Raw genomic sequence first — 19,637 nt, 5'->3', positions numbered from 1 at the left:
CAAAAGACCCCTTGGCCACCCCAGGGCCCCCAAGGAGCTCTGGGCCCTGCCCCTGCCTCTCCCTGGCACAGATTCCCACAGGGCTCCCCAGAGTGGGGCAGATAACATCACGGGCTGGCAGCTCCTGGGCAGGGGCCAATGAATTATGCAACTGGGGTAATTAGATGGTTTTGTTCTGCGAATCAGGATTATGCTCCTGGGGTGCCACCTAGGAAAGTCTGTGAAACTGCATAATAAAAAAGTCATTTTTATGCAGAGGTGGAAATATTTTGAATGCAAAGAAGAATTGGTGGGGGAGGGCAGACCTGATGCCCTCCTGTATTTGGAGGAGAAAAGTGAAGTCCAGTTGTTAACCATTACAGCTGTAATTTCCCCTGCAGAGTGGGGGGATGGAGGAAGAGGCTGTTTTAGCATAAATTCCAAAAAGCACAGAGTGCTGCTCCCTTCCCCCAAGCAGAGCTGTAGAATATAGATGCATTGGTGTGGTTGGAAAACACGTGTGGAATTCTATATTTAGGGGCTCTGTATGTTTGTATGGGCACTCTATGCCATCTGTGTAATAGGACCCAGATTACAATTAAAGCCAATATTCCTATTTAAACCATGGATTCCATAGTATTCTTCAGCTGCATGGTTGGGAAGACATTTGAGGTAACAGACTGGTATGTAGGTTTGACTTCTCTAACCTCCATGCCTTATGTTTGTGCCTCAAGATAACATTGGATAACATATTTAAACTGCTCATGTGTGAAAAAGCAAAATTATATCTCACGAAACTGATTTCTTCACACATTCAAAAAATCAAATTCCCCTTTTATTCAGATTCTAAACAGGAATCCAAAAAGAAGCAATGTTTGTACACAAGATGTGGTATTTCAAAATGGAGAAGATACAAATACTTTTAATGAGAAGGCATTACACTGATTATAAAAGTTGAATAATTTTACAAAGATATTCCTTTACAAATGTAGTTTTCATTTAGTCGGCATTACAGTCTGGTTCAGTTGATAATGAGTCAGACAAGTTTACTGAACTGTTAAGATTTACTGTTTTGAGTTGAATATAGATATTGTAAAATAGTAAATGGTGATAATTATATTTGATTCTTTCTTCAATTTCATCATCCATAAGAACTGGTATTGTCATTACTATAGTAAAATATAGAGGGACATATTCTTGTGGCTGTGATTAGTATATATTAAAAATATATTTTTGTTTTCCATATGTCTGTTTGTATGTAATAGTTTTGCATGGATATGTTTAAATTATACCAAAGCCACAGTCTTTCATGGATTTTATTTACCACGTTGCTATTTTTGAAGTTTTTGGTAGATGAAGCAGACTTTAAATTTAAAGGCAGTCCACCAGATGAGCTGTTCTAACTGGAATTAGAGCTTACTTTCAAATTCCAACATCTGTATGAAACAGAACTTGATGACATGAGATGCAAGTTTTAAAAGTAAAACAAAATAAAACAATAAAACACCAAAACAAAACAAAAACCCTACAGCCCAAACAAAACTCAAAACCAACAAACCCTAATAGTAGTAAAAGTTTCAAATGTCTTCTCTCAGTTTACAAAATCTGTCCAGTTTCCTGAACTTTGGATAGAACTTAGATTTATTGCAATAAAATGAACTTTTTTTTTTGTCCACTGTGATGCTACTGTTTGGGTTTTACACAGAGTAGGAAGGCAGTGAGGGGTTGTAGTGGTGGTGCTTTTTGTGCAAAAAACAGAATTGCCATGGTGGGAGGTGGCTTGACAGGGCCAGCCCTGGAGTTTGCTCCTGGAAGGTTTGGAATCCCCTGTAGCTCCACTGAAGGGGATGCCCTTTTCTACATGAGAGCATCACAGAAACAAAATGCTTTGGAAATGAGTGTGTAAAGCACACAGCAGCACCTTGAGCAATATTTTTCAGAATGAAGAATATTCCAGTCACTGATTTATCCTTTTCACTGAAAAAAAAAGGGTGGCCTGTAGCTCTGAAGGCATAATTTGTTTAAGACCCTGACCAAATGAAGTCACCTGGGGAGCAGTGGAGGCTTCTGAAGAGCAGTCTGTGATCTGGCCCTGCCTTTTGCTGCAATTTAATTTTAAGAGAGCAAGTAGAAGCCAAGATCTGAGAGCTGTGGCAGTTAACAGGAAAAGCTGATATGGGATTATTGAGGTTAGAGTTCAGCTAGAACAGATGGTAAAAGAGTTATAACCTACTGTACCATATGTTGCTGCTGCACACATTCAGGTAGCACATTATGTGTACAGTGTGGAAAGATCAAGGATCTTAGCACAGATTTGTAGAAAGACCAAAAAAGAGCTTGAAAAATTGATTTCATCATTTCAGGCCAGGTTAATGAGAAAGGTGTGATTTGTTAAACCAAACACCAGAACGCACCATTCCAGAAAGGGATAACAAAAATTAGGCATAACACATAACTGCATCTTTTCTAATTCCCAGAAAACAAAAATGAAGCTTGTGTTTCAGGAAGTCTGTTTTGGGCTTGTTAGACTTGAATTTCTGGGGAAAGTATTTGAAGAAAAAACCAAATTCACAGCACTTGAATTCAGACCATTGAAAACAGATTACAGTTTGATTTATGATTTTTGTAACTTTTATTTGGGGGACAGATTGTCAAAAGAAAAAACCAAACTCACAGCACTTGAATTCAGACCATTGAAAACAGATTACAGTTTGATTTATGATTTTTGTAACTTTTATTTGGGGGACAGATTGTCAAAAGAAAAAACCAAACTCACAGCACTTGAATTCAGACCACTGAAAACAGGTTACAGTTTGATTTATGATTTTTGTAACTTTTATTCAGGGGCCAGATTGCCAAAAGAAAAAACCAAACTCACAGCACTTGAATTCAGACCATTGAAACAGGTTACAGTCTGATTTAAGATTTTTTGTAGCTTTTATTCAGGGGCCAGATTGTCAAAAGAAAAAACCAAACTCACAGCACTTGAATTCAGACCATTGAAAACAGGTTACAGTTTGATTTATGATTTTTGTAACTTCTATTCAGGGCAGTTGTCAGAAGACATGATGTCCTATTAAGGTGGCAATGAAGTGATGAATTTTTCACTGGGAACAACTGGAGCTTCACTGGGCTGGAGTATGGCAGAAACCCTGCCTGATCTGTAATCTCTGCTGATAATACTCAGGGCTTTTTGAGGAATCTGATGTGATACCATGAGAACAGGAAGGTGGAAGACAAGAAGGAGAAAAAAGGGTTAATAAAGTCAGAAGTACTGAGAGAAGAAGTGGAATAGTAGCAAAGAAGAAAAATGAAGGCAGAGAGTTGTGATTTGGAGTGGTGCTAAAGAGCCTCTGGGCCTGAGATTCATCTCGCATTTTCTAATGCTCATGTTGTGTTGTATCATAATGCACTGCTGCTGCTGCTGGGGCTGTGTGCCTGCCACTGCCAGGGGAAAGGCAGCACCCCTGCATGCTGGGCAGCTCTGGGAATCCCAGCCTGTGCTCCCTGCCTCTGGAATTGCTGCAGTAATCCCCAGTGTGTGTCCTGTGCCCTCTGCAGCATCTGCTCCTTTCTCACGTTCTGCCCTGGCTCCTGTGCCAGCTCCTCTGCCTTTGTTCCACTCACAAACAGCACAGCACCAGCCTCTGGCCTCAGCCAGCACATTGGTAAAGGGTTTTCTTTTGTGCTTACAGCCTTCTGTTAAATATAATATCAACCAGGACAAATATTCATGCTTATTTTGTTTTGGGAGTAATTAGATCTGATAGACTTGTCAGTTTATACATTGATTACTGTCAATTGTCAGGACCCATCTGTAAGAGCTCTTCAGTGTGTATCAGATGGTTGATTAGGTGATTTTGTGTCTGGCTTAGAATTATTTCTGTAATATATTTTAGGGTCAGTTTTAATTACAGTTGTTTGTAGTGGAGCACTTGATTTTGACTACCTGATTTTTAATTTATTCTAAATAATTAATAATTATGTGTGTTGGAGGTGATTTTAATAAAAGAAAGGTGGTGATAGTTGTGACATTTACTTGTTAAATCTTCTTTTCTTGAGGTAGTCTGACTGGTGTTCAATCCTATCAGAACAGTAAAAATGAAAAACTAGAGATAACTAAGAGTAGAGCTTTAATGTCTGAAGAAAGTAATGCAGTGTTTTCTGCATCACTGTGTCTCCTTCATGATCATCTATAGACTGAAGACATTTATTCTTTATAGATATTGATATGCCCAATAATTTTATTACAGCAAGATAGAGTTTATTAAAGAATCTTATTAAAGCTTAATAATGGAGCTCTGTGCATTGTGTTTTAAAGCTTACAAGCAGGTTTTGTATTAAAAATAAGCAGGCATTGTTTAACCAAAGGTACCTGTGCTTATAGTGGTTGGATGGAACTACTGTCAATGCGCTTTTGCTTTGTGTGATTGGTCAAAAAACTTAAAAAGTGAGTTGTAACATTGAGTTCTTTGCTGCCTGGGATGTGAGCTGATGGCATCTTGCCATTGCCATGAGCATGCAATGAGAGTGATGCTGGAAAATGAAACAGCTCAAGGCACGTTCCTGGACAGTCCCATCCCATCTGGGATTTGTGCACAGCCCCCAGCCGGGGATAGAAAAGGACCTGAGAAAGGGCAATGATGGAAGCAGCACTGGGGCCTGGATGTGCAGGGGACTCTTCACACTGGGGAAGGGGAAGCAGCACAGGGACTGGGGCTCCTTTGGGGTTACTGATGTCTGGAGGAATTTATTTCCTTTTAGAACCCTTTTTTTCTGAGTTCTTTATGCCAATCTAAGTTTTTAAAATGTTTTCCGATCAAGCAAACAACTAACTTAAAAGAGCCAAGAGTGAGACTTAGCTGTAAGAAATGCAAAGAAATCAAGAACTGAATGGCTGAGTGATCTGGTAACTTCTCCCTGCTGTCTATCCTAATGTCTGAAATGCACCAGCCTTAATTATATTCCATGATATTTGCAGTAATAGAGTGTTAGCTGTCTTCCACCTTTTATTTACAAATGTTAATGTCTTTTTCCCTGCACACTGGACTGTGTTCTGGCAATGTGTTTATCCTGCAAGCTGAAGGCATTAGCATTTAGGGCTTCATTTTATTGCCACTCAATCCAGAGATAACTGCATTGCCTGCTTGATTTTGGTTTGTTTAATGGGCTGGGTACAGGTAAGGGCCCTGCACTGCCCTGAATCCCCAGAGGAGCCTGTGGTAATTACAAGGGAAGGTTTAGATCACTGTTCAGAGAGAGTGACTGATCCAACAGGAGATTTCACTCAGGAATGAAGTCCTCAGGAGCTGGTAGAGATTTCACCCTGGAATGAAGTCCTCAGGAGATCTGCTGGGGTTTGTGTCCTTTGTTTGGTAACTGCTGCATGAATTCCCTTGATTTGCACTTGCACAGTTGTGGGAGTGAGCAGGATGGCCAACAGCTGGAAACACAATTATTATAAAGTCTGGGTGTTATACATCATAATTAGGCTTAAGAACCAAAAGTCAGCTGAGATGAATGAGGGCAATTCATGCTCTCAAGAGCTGAGAAAGTGATTTTGTGTTTAAGATCTGGGTACTTTTCTCATCCCCTCCCATGGGGGCTGGCAGGACATGAAGCAGCTGTGTGACCCTGTGTGCTGGGTGTTGTGATGCACCAAAACCTGCTGGGAGTCAGCCTGTCCCCTACAGTGTTCTGCTTAGAGACAGCCAAAAAGCAGCCTTTACTATATAGCAATTATGTGTCCTTTAATTAAATATTTAAACAATTAAATTTTACAGTTATACGTGTCTAGAGATTGATGAATGTCAAGAATATTTTAATTATTTTATGTTTCTGATTTAATGAAAGTCACAGTCATACAGGTTAGAAAGGAAAGGGCCACCCAGTATGTAAAACTGAGATAGTTTCTAACTAATATCAAGAATATTAAAAAAAATTCAGATGGGAATCCAGTGTGTCTCAAGGAAAATGTGAATCCTGCAAGCTGGGCTGTAGGGCTTCTCCGAAAGTTGGTTTGGTGTTTCTTGACTGCCACTGTAAGAGAGTGACTAGGCTGGAGTAACACAGGCAAATCCTTAAACAAACCTCAACTAAACAACAGAAAACAAGGAAAAAAACCCCTATGTTAGTATTGAAAGATGAGAAGGGTAAAGCACCACAATGCTTGAAAAATAGCAAGAAAAAACTTTGGCAGGATTAGTATTTCAAAGGGAGCAGCACTTGATTAAACATTTGGAAAGCATGAGAGGAGAAACATTCCAAGCAAAATGAAAATATACGTGTATGATGGAAACAGGATAAATAGAATATTCCACTTATAATTACCACAGCAAGAATGCAGCCCAAACTTCAGAATTCATAATCAAGTAAAATTGTCATTGCTTTTAAGTCCAAGTAAGCAGTGGGTTGTGTTGGGTATGAGATGCTTGTGGAAGAAGATGTTGGCAGGAGCCATGGGTGCTCTGAACAAAGGAAATGAGGAGGGCAGAGCTTGCACAGCAGTGAGGGTGCTGCAAGGGGCTGGGGGATGAAGGCACTGGGTTCTGTCAGACACCGAAGGGGCAGTGGGGGCACCAGAAGATCTTGGAAAGGTTAAAGGTGTCTGCAGATCGCAGAGTTTATCTCAAAAACCTGAGTTTTCTGCCTGACATCAGTGCAGGGATTATTCAGACACTGCATGGATTAAGGGATGAAAATCAGTCTGGTCCTACCTGGAGTGACCTGTTGAGGGCTGGCTACTGAACACCCATCTCTTTGAGCAAGGGAATGTCACAGCCCAAAGCTGCCTTGCACCTCAGCTCATTATTGTTGGCATTGGGGCAGACTCCTCTTTTTCCCAGAGAGTTCCCCTGAAATACCTTTCAGCTGCTTTTTGCCCCTGCTCTCCTCCAGCTGGGGGGAAATGCTGTCTCAGAGGGAGCAGTAAGTGCTGAGATTGGAACACATGCCCAATTCCCTCAGCTGGAAGGTTTTGGTTTGATGCTGCTTTACCAAGCAGGTTTTTTATTCTAATAGTACTTGCATATGGGACTTAGTGTAATGTAATAAAGGCAAGGAGGAGGTACATAGAAAATCCTCTGCTTGTAATGGCAGCCCATTTCTTTGGGTTCAAATAATTTCGGATAATTATAAACTGAAGTGATCACATCTGAAGAAAAAAATTTTCACGGTATCCATGACTTAGTTTGATTTACCTTCCCCTTATTATTTCTTAATTTAAAAATTACTGCACGCTGTCTTTGAAATGTTGCAATTGTGTTGGTATTTGAAGTACTTGTAAGTACTTGTGCAAATCAGTTTTTCTGATGTTTGTCTGCAGGGTGAGGTGTGTGTTTATGTGCCCAGGGGAAAGGAGATGCATTTGCATCCAGGAGGGTGTAGCAAGTGAACGGGTGCCAAAACTGTCTAGAGGAACAGTTGCACTAAAATAGTACAGGGTAAAAATGTTGGTAAATGAAAATCACCAGCTTCTGAAGAAAGCATGGCACTAATCCTCCCTGTAAATGCTGCTCATCTGAAGGCCTAAATGATAGCTCTTGGTGATGAATCCTTCTAAAGACACTTGCAGAGCTGCTGTGTTGCACATATGAAGATGCACAGTATTTTTGTAGATATAATAATTATATTTCATATAGTATTGTTAATCTTTGAGGTGCTGATGAACAGTTATTACATTTCTGTACTTTAGAGGCATCTTAATTTTAGGATGTTTCAGTGAAATCATTGCTGTTAGCCTCAGTAGGTGTTGAATTAAGCCCTAATTTATGTGGGACAGCTAATCATACATAGTATTATACCTGTTTTTCATGTGCCTCTCAGCCAAAGATCTAATAGCATTTTATGCAAGTAAAAACATAATTGCTGCAGAAAATCTCCAGAATGTTTCTTGTGATTCAAGACCTCTTATTCCTAAGAGCAGACTAATAGACACCTTCTCTTCCCCTGCTCTGCAGTGCATGCAGCTTGCACAGACCAAATTCCTGGTGTATTTTACTGCCTAGCCTGGCTTTGAATTGCTGCTGTGTGATTCCCACTTTCAGACTTTGGCTTGAAGTGAAGTCTGCCACAAGGATGTGCCATGTAGCCTGGGAAGAAACCCGGCAGATCTTTTATCATTATTGCCTTGTCTGTGGCTCTCCGAGAAGCAATAGCCGCAGATCAAGACTCTGTTCAAAGCAGAGATGTCAGCACTGAATTGTTTTCTGGTGAAGGAAGGATGGATAAAATATTAAATGCAATCTTCTCCTTGCCCTTATCTCTCTGTTCCCTGACAGGAATATTGTACTGTATTTCCATGGTTCTGTAATTCAAAGTTGAAGGGATGCAGCCTTGTGAAGGAAAACAAAAATTAATTGTTCAACAGTAGAAATCATTGTTATAAAAATAAGTGTACATTGTATTACATGTGCTTTCTTCTGTGGAAGCACTTCTATCTCGAGCAGGGAACAGCACATTTTTGGGACTTGCACACTTTGATTTCCATCCAGCTGCTGCTGCAACCATTGGAATCGAATGCACAAAGACACTCTGTGAGCAGTGGTGAGTTTGCCCATTTTGGCAGGAGATCATTTTGGAAGAGATGTGTCTGCCTGCCTCAGTCCCCTTTCCCAGCAGCCTTTAAACCTTTGGGGGATCCTTAGGGATCAAATTGGGTGTGGGGGCCCAGCAGAAGGAGGACAGAGGTAGGAGGGAGCTTGAGCTTTTCAGTCCCACAGCTTTTTTTCCGTGGGAGCTGTTGGGCACAGCAGAGAGAGGCTGGCTGGGCTCTGCAGAGGAGCAGGCTGCACCCTGAGCCTGGGCTGTGCCTGCCTTGGGGCCACTCAGCCCTGGGGGCTCAGGAGCTCCTGCAGCCCCAGGGTGCTGGGGAAGATGAAACAGGAAAGCCTTGTAAATATGATTGTCTGGCTAAAGAGTTTGAGAATATGGAAACTACAAGTGAGATTGAAATGAAAGCAAGCTTTAAGATACCTCAGTTAATGAACAACTGGAAAACAATGGTGTGGCCAGCTGAAGGTGATCCCCTTTTGATGAAATAACACCCTCTGCTTGCAGTCAGCTCCAAGGGTCAGAGCAGACCCTACAGCTTGGCAGAAGGGCCCAAAGAGGAGTTTTTAGGGTTTAAAATGTAACACAGTGTGGTAATGTAGTGATTCTTATAGGCTGTATGTAAATGCTATAGGATTTGTATCTTGTACTAGAAGATGATTTGTTGTATTGTAACAGGAACCTCGCTCTCTCACCCCTTTTACTCTGTTACCTTTTTTACTCCCTTACTCTCTCACCCTCTCATCCTCTCTCCCCCTCTCTTCTCTCAGGCCTGCTCTGAGCTGTGGCTGCAGCTCCCAGCAGGGCCCTGCACCCAGGCCCTGTGCAATGAACCCCAAGTTCCAGTCCTGGCTGCAGAGATCTCTCGTGTCCGTCTGTCCTGACTGTCCCACCCCCATCACTCCTACCCCAGGGCTCACAATGGACCCACCTGTGTCCCCACCATGGAGTAGCTCCAGTGCATTTTTGGGATGGGTGAGGTTTGAGAGCAGGGGGACTCTGCCCCTTCTGTGGCTGGTGAAGGCACAGGCAGTTCCTGGGGACAGGACAGGGGATGCTCACCCTGCAGAGGAGCTGCTTTGCTGTGCTCATAGTGCCAGGGAACACAAATGAGCCTTTGCTGGCCTCTCTGTGCACAGCACAGGGCTTGTTGCAGTCTCCCCATCACCAGACAGGTTTGTTCCTGTGGCAGACTCTTGTGTATTTAGCTACTGATCTACCAAATCTTTGGTCAGTATTTTATTCTGGTCTGTTTGTATTTCCCTTTGCTAACAGCATGAGTTTTCTCATAGAGGAAAACCATGAAAATAGCAAACAGACTGAGAAAGTTGTCCCAAATCTTATAATAAATTTAGAATTGCTTCAAAGTGTGCATGCTGAATGAGTAACTGCTGTGATTATTCTGAAGCCATGATTCCAGGCTAGGTGAATGCAGCAGGTGAATGCAGGCTGTCAGTCCAGCAGTGGTGCTGGGATGCTGTGAGCTCTGTCCCATCAGTGGCAGGAGGGCAGTGGATGTTGAATTAAGCCCTAATTTATGTGGGACAGCTAATCATACAGGCAGGCTGGAATCCCTCCCCTCTGGGATTGCAGCTTTACCACAGGCACAGCACCATGGCAGGGTTACAGATCCTCCCTGGGATTTTCCATGGATGATTTTCTCTCCAGCCCTGGCCAGGAGCAGGAGCTGGGGGAGCCCCAGCAGGGACAACACAGGAGATCTGTTTGCTCTCTGGGCTGGTTTCTGGTGTGCAGTGCCAGGAGAGGACTGAAGGAGCCTTCAGGAGGGAAGAGAGGCACTGGGGAAAGAGCTGGGAGGGAAGGGGATGGGAAGTCCCTGTCACTCATGCTTGGAAACTGATTTAAAATGAAGAGGCACAGAGTTCATATATAAATTACATGGGTGTCAGAGCCATCCTTTCCTTGGGATTTTTCCTCCTGAGAAGCTGAGAGGCCTCAGGAACAAAATGTAACCAATGGTTATCTGCTGCTCTGGAATGCAACAGGTGCATCTGGGATTGGTCTCATGTGGTTGTTTCTAATTAATGGCCAGTCACAGCCAGCTGGCTCGGACTGTCTGGTCAGTCACAAGATTTTATCATTCCTTTTCTATTCTTAGCTAGCCTTCTGATAAAATCCTTTCTTCTATTCTTTTAGTATAGTTTTAATATAATATATATCATAAAATAATAAATCGGCCTTCTGAAACATGGAGTCAGATCCTCATCTCTTCCCTCATCCTCAGCCCCCTGTGAACACGGTCACATTTGGGTTTTCTTCTGGTCTGGAATGTCTCAAGTTTTCCTGAAATTATAACTGGAAGTTCACTGATACAGAAGTTAGCATTGATGTGTATTTGAGTGTGTGGGATTTGGGAATGGCTTGCATGTGGCAAGCCTGGAAATAAAGGAGGTAAACAATTGACAACCTTTTATTCTTTTATTAGAGCTTTTATCTGTGTATCTCTGATTAGTTGCCATAGATACAGACAACACAGGGGCTTGTTTGGGTTGATGAAAAATCTGTCATGATGATAAAAAAATGTGATTTTTCATGAGAAAATTTTGAATTGCTTCAATTCCACTGTTATTTTTAACTACACTTGAATTCATGTATGCAATTAAATAATTATTACATTTAGGAGTCTATTTTTTATATAGTATCTGCAGAATAATTTTGAGTACAATGCAGTACCAAACAAACTGGTTTTTAATTTAAATTAGTGATCATATTGACATATATAAATTACTGTTCTGTCAGCTTACAGAACTTCTGTAGTTCTAATATAATTTTTATGGTTATTTTTCACCTTGTAAAACAACTCCAGAGCATGATCAGGTAACTGATGGCTTGTGAGTGTGGTTATGAGTGTGCACAACTTGGTGCCTTGTTCTGCTGCTGGTTGAGGATATGATGTTCTTGCTGTGTTGAAGTTCAGTATCTCTAGTGATAAATGCAATGAATATGATTTGGCACATCTTAATTCCAGCTACTCTGTCCAAACAGAGAGCAGTTCCTTGCTGTAAATGGAACTCAACTGACTAAAGAAACAGTTTTATAGAGAGAATTTAAAAAATTATGCAGCCTTTCTCTATTTGGTAATTGTTGTAGGATGCTCCCAGTCCAGAGTGCTGTGGATGTGGTTCACAGTGAGTTTAAGGTGGCCACACTCCTGTATTTGTCACAGGTCCTGTGGTCAGGATGAATCTGAAATCAGTGCTGTGGGCAGGGGAGAGATGCACCATGGGGGGAACAGGGAAGAAGGAGAAATATTTTTTGAGTCAGTTTGATTTAAAATAAACACACACAGTGGTTTTCTAAGGACTTAGAAGCAGTGGGCACAGCCCTGGCAGAGTGGGTGCATGGTCAGGGTGCCGAGAGGCAGCTCAAGGTGTTCCCACCTGTAGAAGACAGAGAGGAGGAGTCTAAATGATTTTGTTCCTGTTGGGAATGTGAAGTGTTTCTTGGGTTAAGGTGTGAAGCACTGCTGAATACATGGACTGTGCACTGGGCATGGATGAGCAGCCCTTGCAGCTCATTCCCTGTGAGCAGTGAGGCTCAGTGCTCAATCAATCAATTAATTAACAAAAATGCTCCACACTGGAGAGCAGAATCCCTTGGCTCAAAGGTGCCCAAAGGTTGTGGGTTTCTCCCTCTGTTCCTGCAGGCTGAGCCCATTCATTGCACTCCTTTAAGCCCTTGGTGTTTGTGGGCACAAACAAGAAGAGAATTTGCTCCACTGCTGTAATTGAATAAACAGGAATGGCAGAAATGCCATGAATGGTGCAGTTGTGCAAGGACAGACTGACTGTGGTGACAGAGGGACACAGTGCCAGCCATGCCTTGCTCTCAGACCATGTGTGTTTCCCCTGCAAGCTTTCAGTAGTAAAATTACCCTTAACTGTATTCCTAATGTCTGGGGTTATGATCCTAGAATAAGTATTTCCTGGGGAAAGAAAGGTGGGTTTGAGCAGCACTAAGTAAATTTGGGATATTAAAAGTATAGAATTTTTTACCACATTTCTTAGAGGTTTGTAAAATAGCTTAAGTCTTTTCAGAGATTAAAATCTATTTTTCTCAGTTAGAACTCTTTATTTTGCTGCAAATCAATTGGAATTAACAAAAACAATGGACTCCTATGGATGAAAAAACATCTGAACATGTGTGTGCATCAGGTTTCAGTTTAAACTCCATGAGGCTGCAGGGGCTGCAATTATGTCCTTTCCTTTTTTAAATATTCAGATCACAGTATTCTCAGGCCCAGTTTAAGAATCTTCTCTCTATATACAAAGCCAGGATGAGGTATTCAGTAATTCACCACCAATGAACCAATTAAAAAATAAATAACTATTTAACATAGCTGTTGAAACAAGTATACTAGTGTTTGTGTTTATCATCACACAATGTCTGAGTCTTTTGAGTTTTCCATATAATTTTTGATTGTTTGCTGAGTATCTCCCCACAATGTCTAAGTCTTTGTGATTTTTCCACTTAATTTTTAAATTGTTTGCTGAGTATCTCCCCACGCTGAGCCCTTCTCTTTAGCAGACCCAGAGGAGAGAACTGGGGTCCCCAATATTCCACTCACCTGTTCCCATCCTTGGATGAGCAGCAGCATCATCCTGCACACATTTGATGTATTAATAGCCTTATCTGCTGAAATTAATTTTGTTCTTAAAAGGTTATCTAAGTCTTTGTGATTTTTTCATGTGATTTTTTGATTGTTTCATGAGTATCTCCCCACAATGTCTAAAAGTCTTTGTGATTTTTCCATTTAATTTTTTGAATGTTTGCTGTCTCCCCACACTGAGCCCTTCTCTTGAGCAGACCCAGAGGAGAGAATTGGTGTCCCTGTGGGGACTCCCAATATTCCACTCACCTGTTCCCATCCTTGGATGAGCAGCAGCATCATCCTGCACACATTTGATGTATTAATAGCCTTATCTGCTGAAATTAATTTTGTTCTTAAAAGGTTATCTAAGTCTTTGTGATTTTTCCATCTAATTTTTTCATTGTTTCCTGAGTATCTCCCCACACTGAGCCCTTCTCTTGAGCAGATCCAGAGGAGAGAATTGAGATCCCTGTGGGGACCCCCAGTATTTCACTTAGTCCTTGGATGAACAGCAGCATCCTGCACACATTTTGTGTATTAATAGCCTTATCTGCTGAAAATTGTTTTGTTCCTGAATTCAAACTGCTCAAATACATCCTCAGTGGACATGCCTGTAGCGGGAGTTGGAAGTGAGCAAGGTTTAGCCCCAGATTTGCACTTGAGGCCTTTAGCAGGTGAACTCGCTGAGACCCAGAAGAACAAAAAAGACAGTAGTGTTTAAAACCCCTGATGTAATGTCAGAAGGAGGCTGGTAATGATCCACTGCAGCTGTTTCAGGGCTCCTGCAGCCCGGGGGAGGCAGGCTGGCTCGGCAGGCTCACTGTGCTGTGTTCTCTTGCAGGGCGTGGGGCTGTGCGGGGGCAGCCCGGCGGGGCTGGGCACGGGCTCCCCCCGGCAGTACCCCCGGCAGAAAATCACTCGAGTCAACCTCAGGGACTTCATCTTCTACATGGAGCAGGAGCGGGACATGAGCCATTCGCTCCTGCTCTACCGAGCTCTGCTTAAATAAAGCCAACAGTCCTACTGAGTGCTCCACGGAAGCTCAACTTGCTTTGAAAGCTGTCATTTTAATGTGCCTTCTATTTTTTTCAGAAGTCAATGTTCCGGTAATTTTGTTTTGTAAAATTGTCAGACACATGCAATAAATTCCCTTTATGTAAAAATATATATATATATATATAAACCACAGAAAATGTGCAAAAGGTTTTAAAATGTTAACTCCACAAAAAAAAAAAAAATCAACATCAAAGTCTTGCTCCATCTGGCCATTTTAGGTAAGGCTGAAGTAGCTGGTGTTGAAGTTACACAAATGCAGTGGATCACCCAAACCATCTCCTGGCCAGGCCTGGGACAGGTTCACAGGAGTGGTCCCAGCCTTGTGTTCACCTGAGTGTTCACTCCTGGTGCTGGGTTTATTTTCAGTTTACTAGCACTGTCTCACTAACCATGGTGATACCTGTTGCTATTTAACTTAGTTGTAATGGCAATTTTTTGCACAGCCAAGAGACTCACCACTGCACACTCCCACAAATTTTATATATTTAGGATTTTTGCTTTTACTGCACAGCTCATTTCCTGAGCCATTTGCTGAACCAAATCTTAAGTGTATGAAATGTGTGTGCAGGCTCTCAGCTGAGTTACCTTGACTTGCTTCCAGTTGTTTTCTCAATCTCATCAACCTTTTGCGCATTTGTAGCAGCTGGTTAGTGACAAGATTCAAAGTTGGGTTTTATTTTCTAAAAGATGTTAATTTATTTATTGCAAATAGTATGGTTTAATGGTGGTTTTAAAAGAGAATATTGTTGGGTAAAGATTTTAGAGTATTCTATATGGATTTTTAAAGTCGCTGTAAAGGTTTTTGGGGCCGCTGCTGGCGTGGGGAGCGCGGTGGCACCTGGAGAGGGGACAGCTCTGCCCTGGACACTGCACCAGGCTCCAGCCAGAGAGGCTCCTGAGCAGGCACGTGGCTTTGAGCATGAGGAGCAGCTGTAAGTACCTAAAGGTGGGGTGAATGCCTTGGAAAAGCTTTGCTGAAGCAGAATTTGGGCCCACAGGGAAGTGGTTGGTGTGGGTCTGAGCAATGGGGATCAGTGGGACAGAACAGCAGGGGCACAGGCTGTGCTGCAGAGTTCATTAACAGTGTTACAGTACCACGGAAGGGAGACATTTGCTTATTTATCTTCTCTGTTTTTACTATGTTATGCTTGCCACTTTTTTGAGGCAATATTTTTTTTGATGGGAAACCATAGCGAAAGCACAAATAGAACTATTTGTCCAATAGTTTTAAAAACAAAGGTTTTAATTATTTTTTAAGGTTTATGAAAAGCAGAAGAAAATTTATACTGCTGCTATTTAGCCAAAAGATTATTCATAAGGTATTTAAGGCCAGGAAGTGTAAAGTTATGTTTTAAATGTATTGATAATTTGTACATATTGTTTATAAAGGCCTTGTGTTTATTAGAGTTACGTTATTTTGATGATTTCTGTACATACTGGTAAATACCCCCAATTTGTGTGAAAACATACTCCCTTATTTGTACTTATTTTGTAAAGAAATAAAACAATTTACTAAAGTAACACATCGAGTGACATACAGTATTAATTTATCAAACATGAATTTCACATTGTCTTGTAGTTCTTAAGCACTGGTCAGAAACATTTTGCATTAAAATATTAACAGAATACCCACAAACAAATATTAAAACCAAATACTTCAATGTTTTGTTGTGCTGATTCTTATCCTTTGTGAAACATCTAATAAAGTTGTCAGCAAACCTCGGTGCCATCAGTGCAGAGAATGGATGCTCTCAGCAGTGGCTGTCTCGAGCGAGGAGCCCGAAAGCACAACAGAACATTCTCCCTCCCTTTCTGTCTGCACTGGGGCTGGGACAGCCTGGACACAAGTGCTCAAAGCCTCGTGCCTGACACGGGGCCAGTGCTCAGCAACAGAGGATCAGAGCAGTTTTGCTCCATGGGATCAGGTGAAGAACCAGGCTGTGCTTTGTGCTTTGCTTCATGGCCTTTGCACACCACAGCTTCGCCAGGCCTCTGTGGTGCTTTAAAACATCCTAGTGATGCTGAGCAATGTTCTTTGTTAAGTTATGTTGCTGTGGTTTAAGGCCAGAAGTAGATATTCAAATCAGTTTTTTTGCTGATATTGATGCCTAAAAATATAGGGAAATAAGTAAAAAATATATAAATGAAACTGTAATAATCTTTAAATAAGTGACCTGAAGTTACTAACTAAAAGAACATGTCCTAGCTTAACTTTTTTTTTTAAAGGCATTTTTTTCCTAAGAAAGTGATTGTTTCCACATGTCTTCCTAGCCTTTGTGCTGTTTTGCAGTCAATGCTGTGATGTCATGGTTTAAACTTTCCATCTCAAGTTCACATTTAACTCGGCTGGTGCAGCCTGGAATCCTTTCCAATGCCACCTCAGCAAAGCTGCCCCAACTATGGGAGCTGCTTTATTGAGCCATAAAAAAATACAGTAAACACCAAACTGAGGAAAACCCGCCCAACCACGCACCCAACCAAGCAACCACAAATAGTTCCAACGTTCCACAGATGTGTGAAAGCACCATCCCAGTCTGCACTCCCAGAGCTGCCTGGGGAGAGCACCAGGGGCAGGGTTCCCCTGGGATGGAAATCACCTTTATTCCCTGGCTGAGAGGTAAGAGCTGGACAAGGTGTGCTGCCACGAGTGCTCAGCTCACCCCGTGCCAGAGGGCAGGGCAGGAGTGGATACAGGATAAAAACAAGAACCTGAATGGACTATTGAGGGATACTTTGGACTTAAAGGTATGAAAGTAATAAATAAAACACTTCTATCTTTTTGTAAGACATGGCTACATCAAGCTGAATGGAGCAAAGGGCTGGAGAAGACGCAATCAAAAATTCTCACCTCTTTCAAACAACATGGGAGATACAGTGAGTGTTCCACCCTACGTGCTTGTTTTTGTTCATTTACTTTACAGAAATGTTTATGGCATGAAGTACTGTATAAGAAATGTGCATACACAAATACATGACAATTATACGTTAAGTTCTTTACAATATTAAATGTATAATATACAATTCTACAGATATCTTACATACAAAGGTGAATGTTGTGCCATATATTCAAATATGGCAATGCCTAGCAACTTTAGAATGTCGTACAAGTATAAAACCACAAAATAAAATAACTTTACAACTCTTAAAGTAGACAGATTTGCTCAACCGTTCTGCTAAGGTAGCAGGCCAACCGGCCAGGATTGCCATTAGAGATTTCTGGGTTGGGTCACCAAGGTGAGAAAACCTGCAGAGGTCTGATTTTCCATGGACAGGTATCCAGCCCTTTTCCAAAAATTAGACCCCTGCCTAGATTTTACCTTGGATAGTCAGTACAGCTCATTGCTTTTGAAAATACTAGTCTTAAACATGACTTTTAAATTTTGCTGATTGCAATCAATTTGCATTAAGAACTGTTGACCACTTAATACTCTGTCCCTTGTTCCATACGGCCGTATTTATGCATCTAAAAAGACTTTAATTAAAATTCATCATCTACAACAGTATTCTATAAATTATTGTGGGAGAAACTAAATTGTGATTAACACATGAATTAGTGATTGAGGACCCAATCATGCTGAAGAGCAATAAACAGGATTTAGCAGAATGCTATTTATAGCCTTGCACCTGCAAACACGGTGCTGTCTCCTGAGTTAGAAAGCCCTGTGAGTCAGTGCCAAGTCCTGGCAGAAGCAGGACCCTCCTGCAGACAGACCCCTGACTTGGTTACAGAGAAAGCTACACAGGTAGAGGGCAGCTACAGAATTCAAATTTTAATAATAATTTAAAATCATAAAACAATTTAACCCGACGACGTCCTGCTTTCATCTGGCAATGGCAATACAGGGTTTTAACAACTCTTTGCAAGAATTCCAGACCCATGAAGAGTGGGCTTGTCTAAAATTCTTCAACTTTCCTGCTAAATGTGGGCTTCTAACATGGTCAGTAAATGATTAACAAGGGGTGGCTTGTTTGGTAGAACCACACTTCTTTGATGATGCAAAACTAAACAGCTGCTGTGTCAAAACAAGATTGGCTTTGAAAGAGCTACGGCTCCTCGTGGGGTATGTGACCCTCGTGTGATGGTGGATGGCATTTTAGTTTGTGCTTCCAGATCCCTACTGTTGCAAATATTGCCATAAGTGGGCCTGTCTAATTTCTTGTCACTTGTTTTGTTTGGTTTGTGGGGGGTTAAGTACTGAGCACCAGTGACTATGAATCAGTCCTTTTCTGGTTCTGGATCCTGTTCACAGAGAGAGACCTCAGCTGGAAATGTAGTATAAAAATAAGCCATTTGCTCGTGTGGGTGAGTACAATCACCAGGGGACTGATATGGAGGAGGGGCAAGGTCAGGGAAGGTTTTCAGTGCAGTTTTTGGGGTTCTTCCTCCCCCAGACGCCCCCGTCCCCGCAGCTCCGGCTGTCCCCCGGCTCCTGCTGGTCCCTTCCACTGCTTCCATGGCTCTTGCTGCAGAAGTCCAGGCCAGGGCCAGGGTTTCCAAAGCTTTGCCTGTTCCACGGCGCTGCTGGTCAGCCCCAAGTCCGTGTGCTCAGGAGCTCCACCATGAGCGACAGGCAATGGATTTCCAGACGCGTTCCATGGCTGGCCGTGTGACAGGTAGTTTCAGAGTACCACTGATGGGCAACAGAAAGTCCAAATCTGTTTGCTAATACTGTTTTGCAAATCCTTAGTGTTTCACATAAGGGACTATTAAACACTTCTACGGTTACAAAGGGGCACGGGGAGGGTTCTAGTCCAGGGGCTCCTGTTTTATTCTGATTGTTGGGGTGGGCTGTGGTCGTCTGTCCTCGCGGCACAGCACGTACTCGCTGAACTGGGAGGAATCCACCCCACCACCACAGGAAGCTGCCACGTTAAATCCCTTCTGAAATAACCTTTCGAGCACCTGCAATGTGGAGGGAAAACAATCAGATTAATATTTAGGAAATTTTAGTGATAAAAGCATCTGGAAGCACCGGATCTAAATGATGGATTTAGTCTTTTGAGGCCTCCTTGAATGAATATTATTCAGCTATAATTCTATAACTTATTGTTAAATGACTATACTGTGATTAAAGTCTTGCTCTCAGCAAACCTCTGTAGAAAACAAAAATTAATCAAAGAAATAAGCACTCTGCAGCAGCTTAGTACATTATATAGTAAAATAGTGGACTGTGGTGATATTGATGCTCTCGCTCCTTATAGAAAGCAACATCAGCTTTAAGTTCTAATAAAAAGTGCCAATTAATCATTGGCATAGTAATATGAACAGCCTGAGAGAGAGGGGGGCTGAGAAGCTCTTCCTTGGCAGATGAAAATGTATTAGGAGTTCAAATGACACATCCACCAGCTCTCTGTGGCAATCACAGCTGTTTGCCCTTGCTGGAAAGGAGCAAAGCATGGCAGGGACAGGATGTGGGTAACAGGGACATGTTCTGGCCCA

General features: G+C 42.0%; 2 protein-coding genes across 2 annotated transcripts in view; one reads left to right on the top strand and one right to left on the bottom strand.

The window, feature by feature from the left end:
- LOC135452995 (transcription initiation factor TFIID subunit 4-like) overlaps positions 1-14,547 on the top strand; it is a 149,596-nt gene extending 135,049 nt beyond the window's left edge. The window contains exon 15 of the mRNA XM_064723564.1: positions 13,983-14,547. Coding sequence (XP_064579634.1) covers positions 13,983-14,150 — 168 coding nt within the window. The 3' untranslated portion in view covers positions 14,151-14,547. The remainder of the gene's footprint in view (positions 1-13,982) is intronic.
- A 1,236-nt stretch (positions 14,548-15,783) lies between these two features.
- Positions 15,784-19,637, bottom strand: part of KCTD15 (potassium channel tetramerization domain containing 15) — a 48,751-nt gene continuing 44,897 nt past the window's right edge. Inside the window, exon 5 of the mRNA XM_064723566.1 lies at positions 15,784-19,100. Coding sequence (XP_064579636.1) covers positions 18,945-19,100 — 156 coding nt within the window. The 3' untranslated portion in view covers positions 15,784-18,944. The remainder of the gene's footprint in view (positions 19,101-19,637) is intronic.

The sequence above is a fragment of the Zonotrichia leucophrys genome, chromosome 11 (genome assembly GCF_028769735.1).
Source record: "Zonotrichia leucophrys gambelii isolate GWCS_2022_RI chromosome 11, RI_Zleu_2.0, whole genome shotgun sequence".
NCBI lineage: Eukaryota > Metazoa > Chordata > Aves > Passeriformes > Passerellidae > Zonotrichia > Zonotrichia leucophrys.
This window is presented reverse-complemented; position numbering and strand designations above follow the sequence as displayed.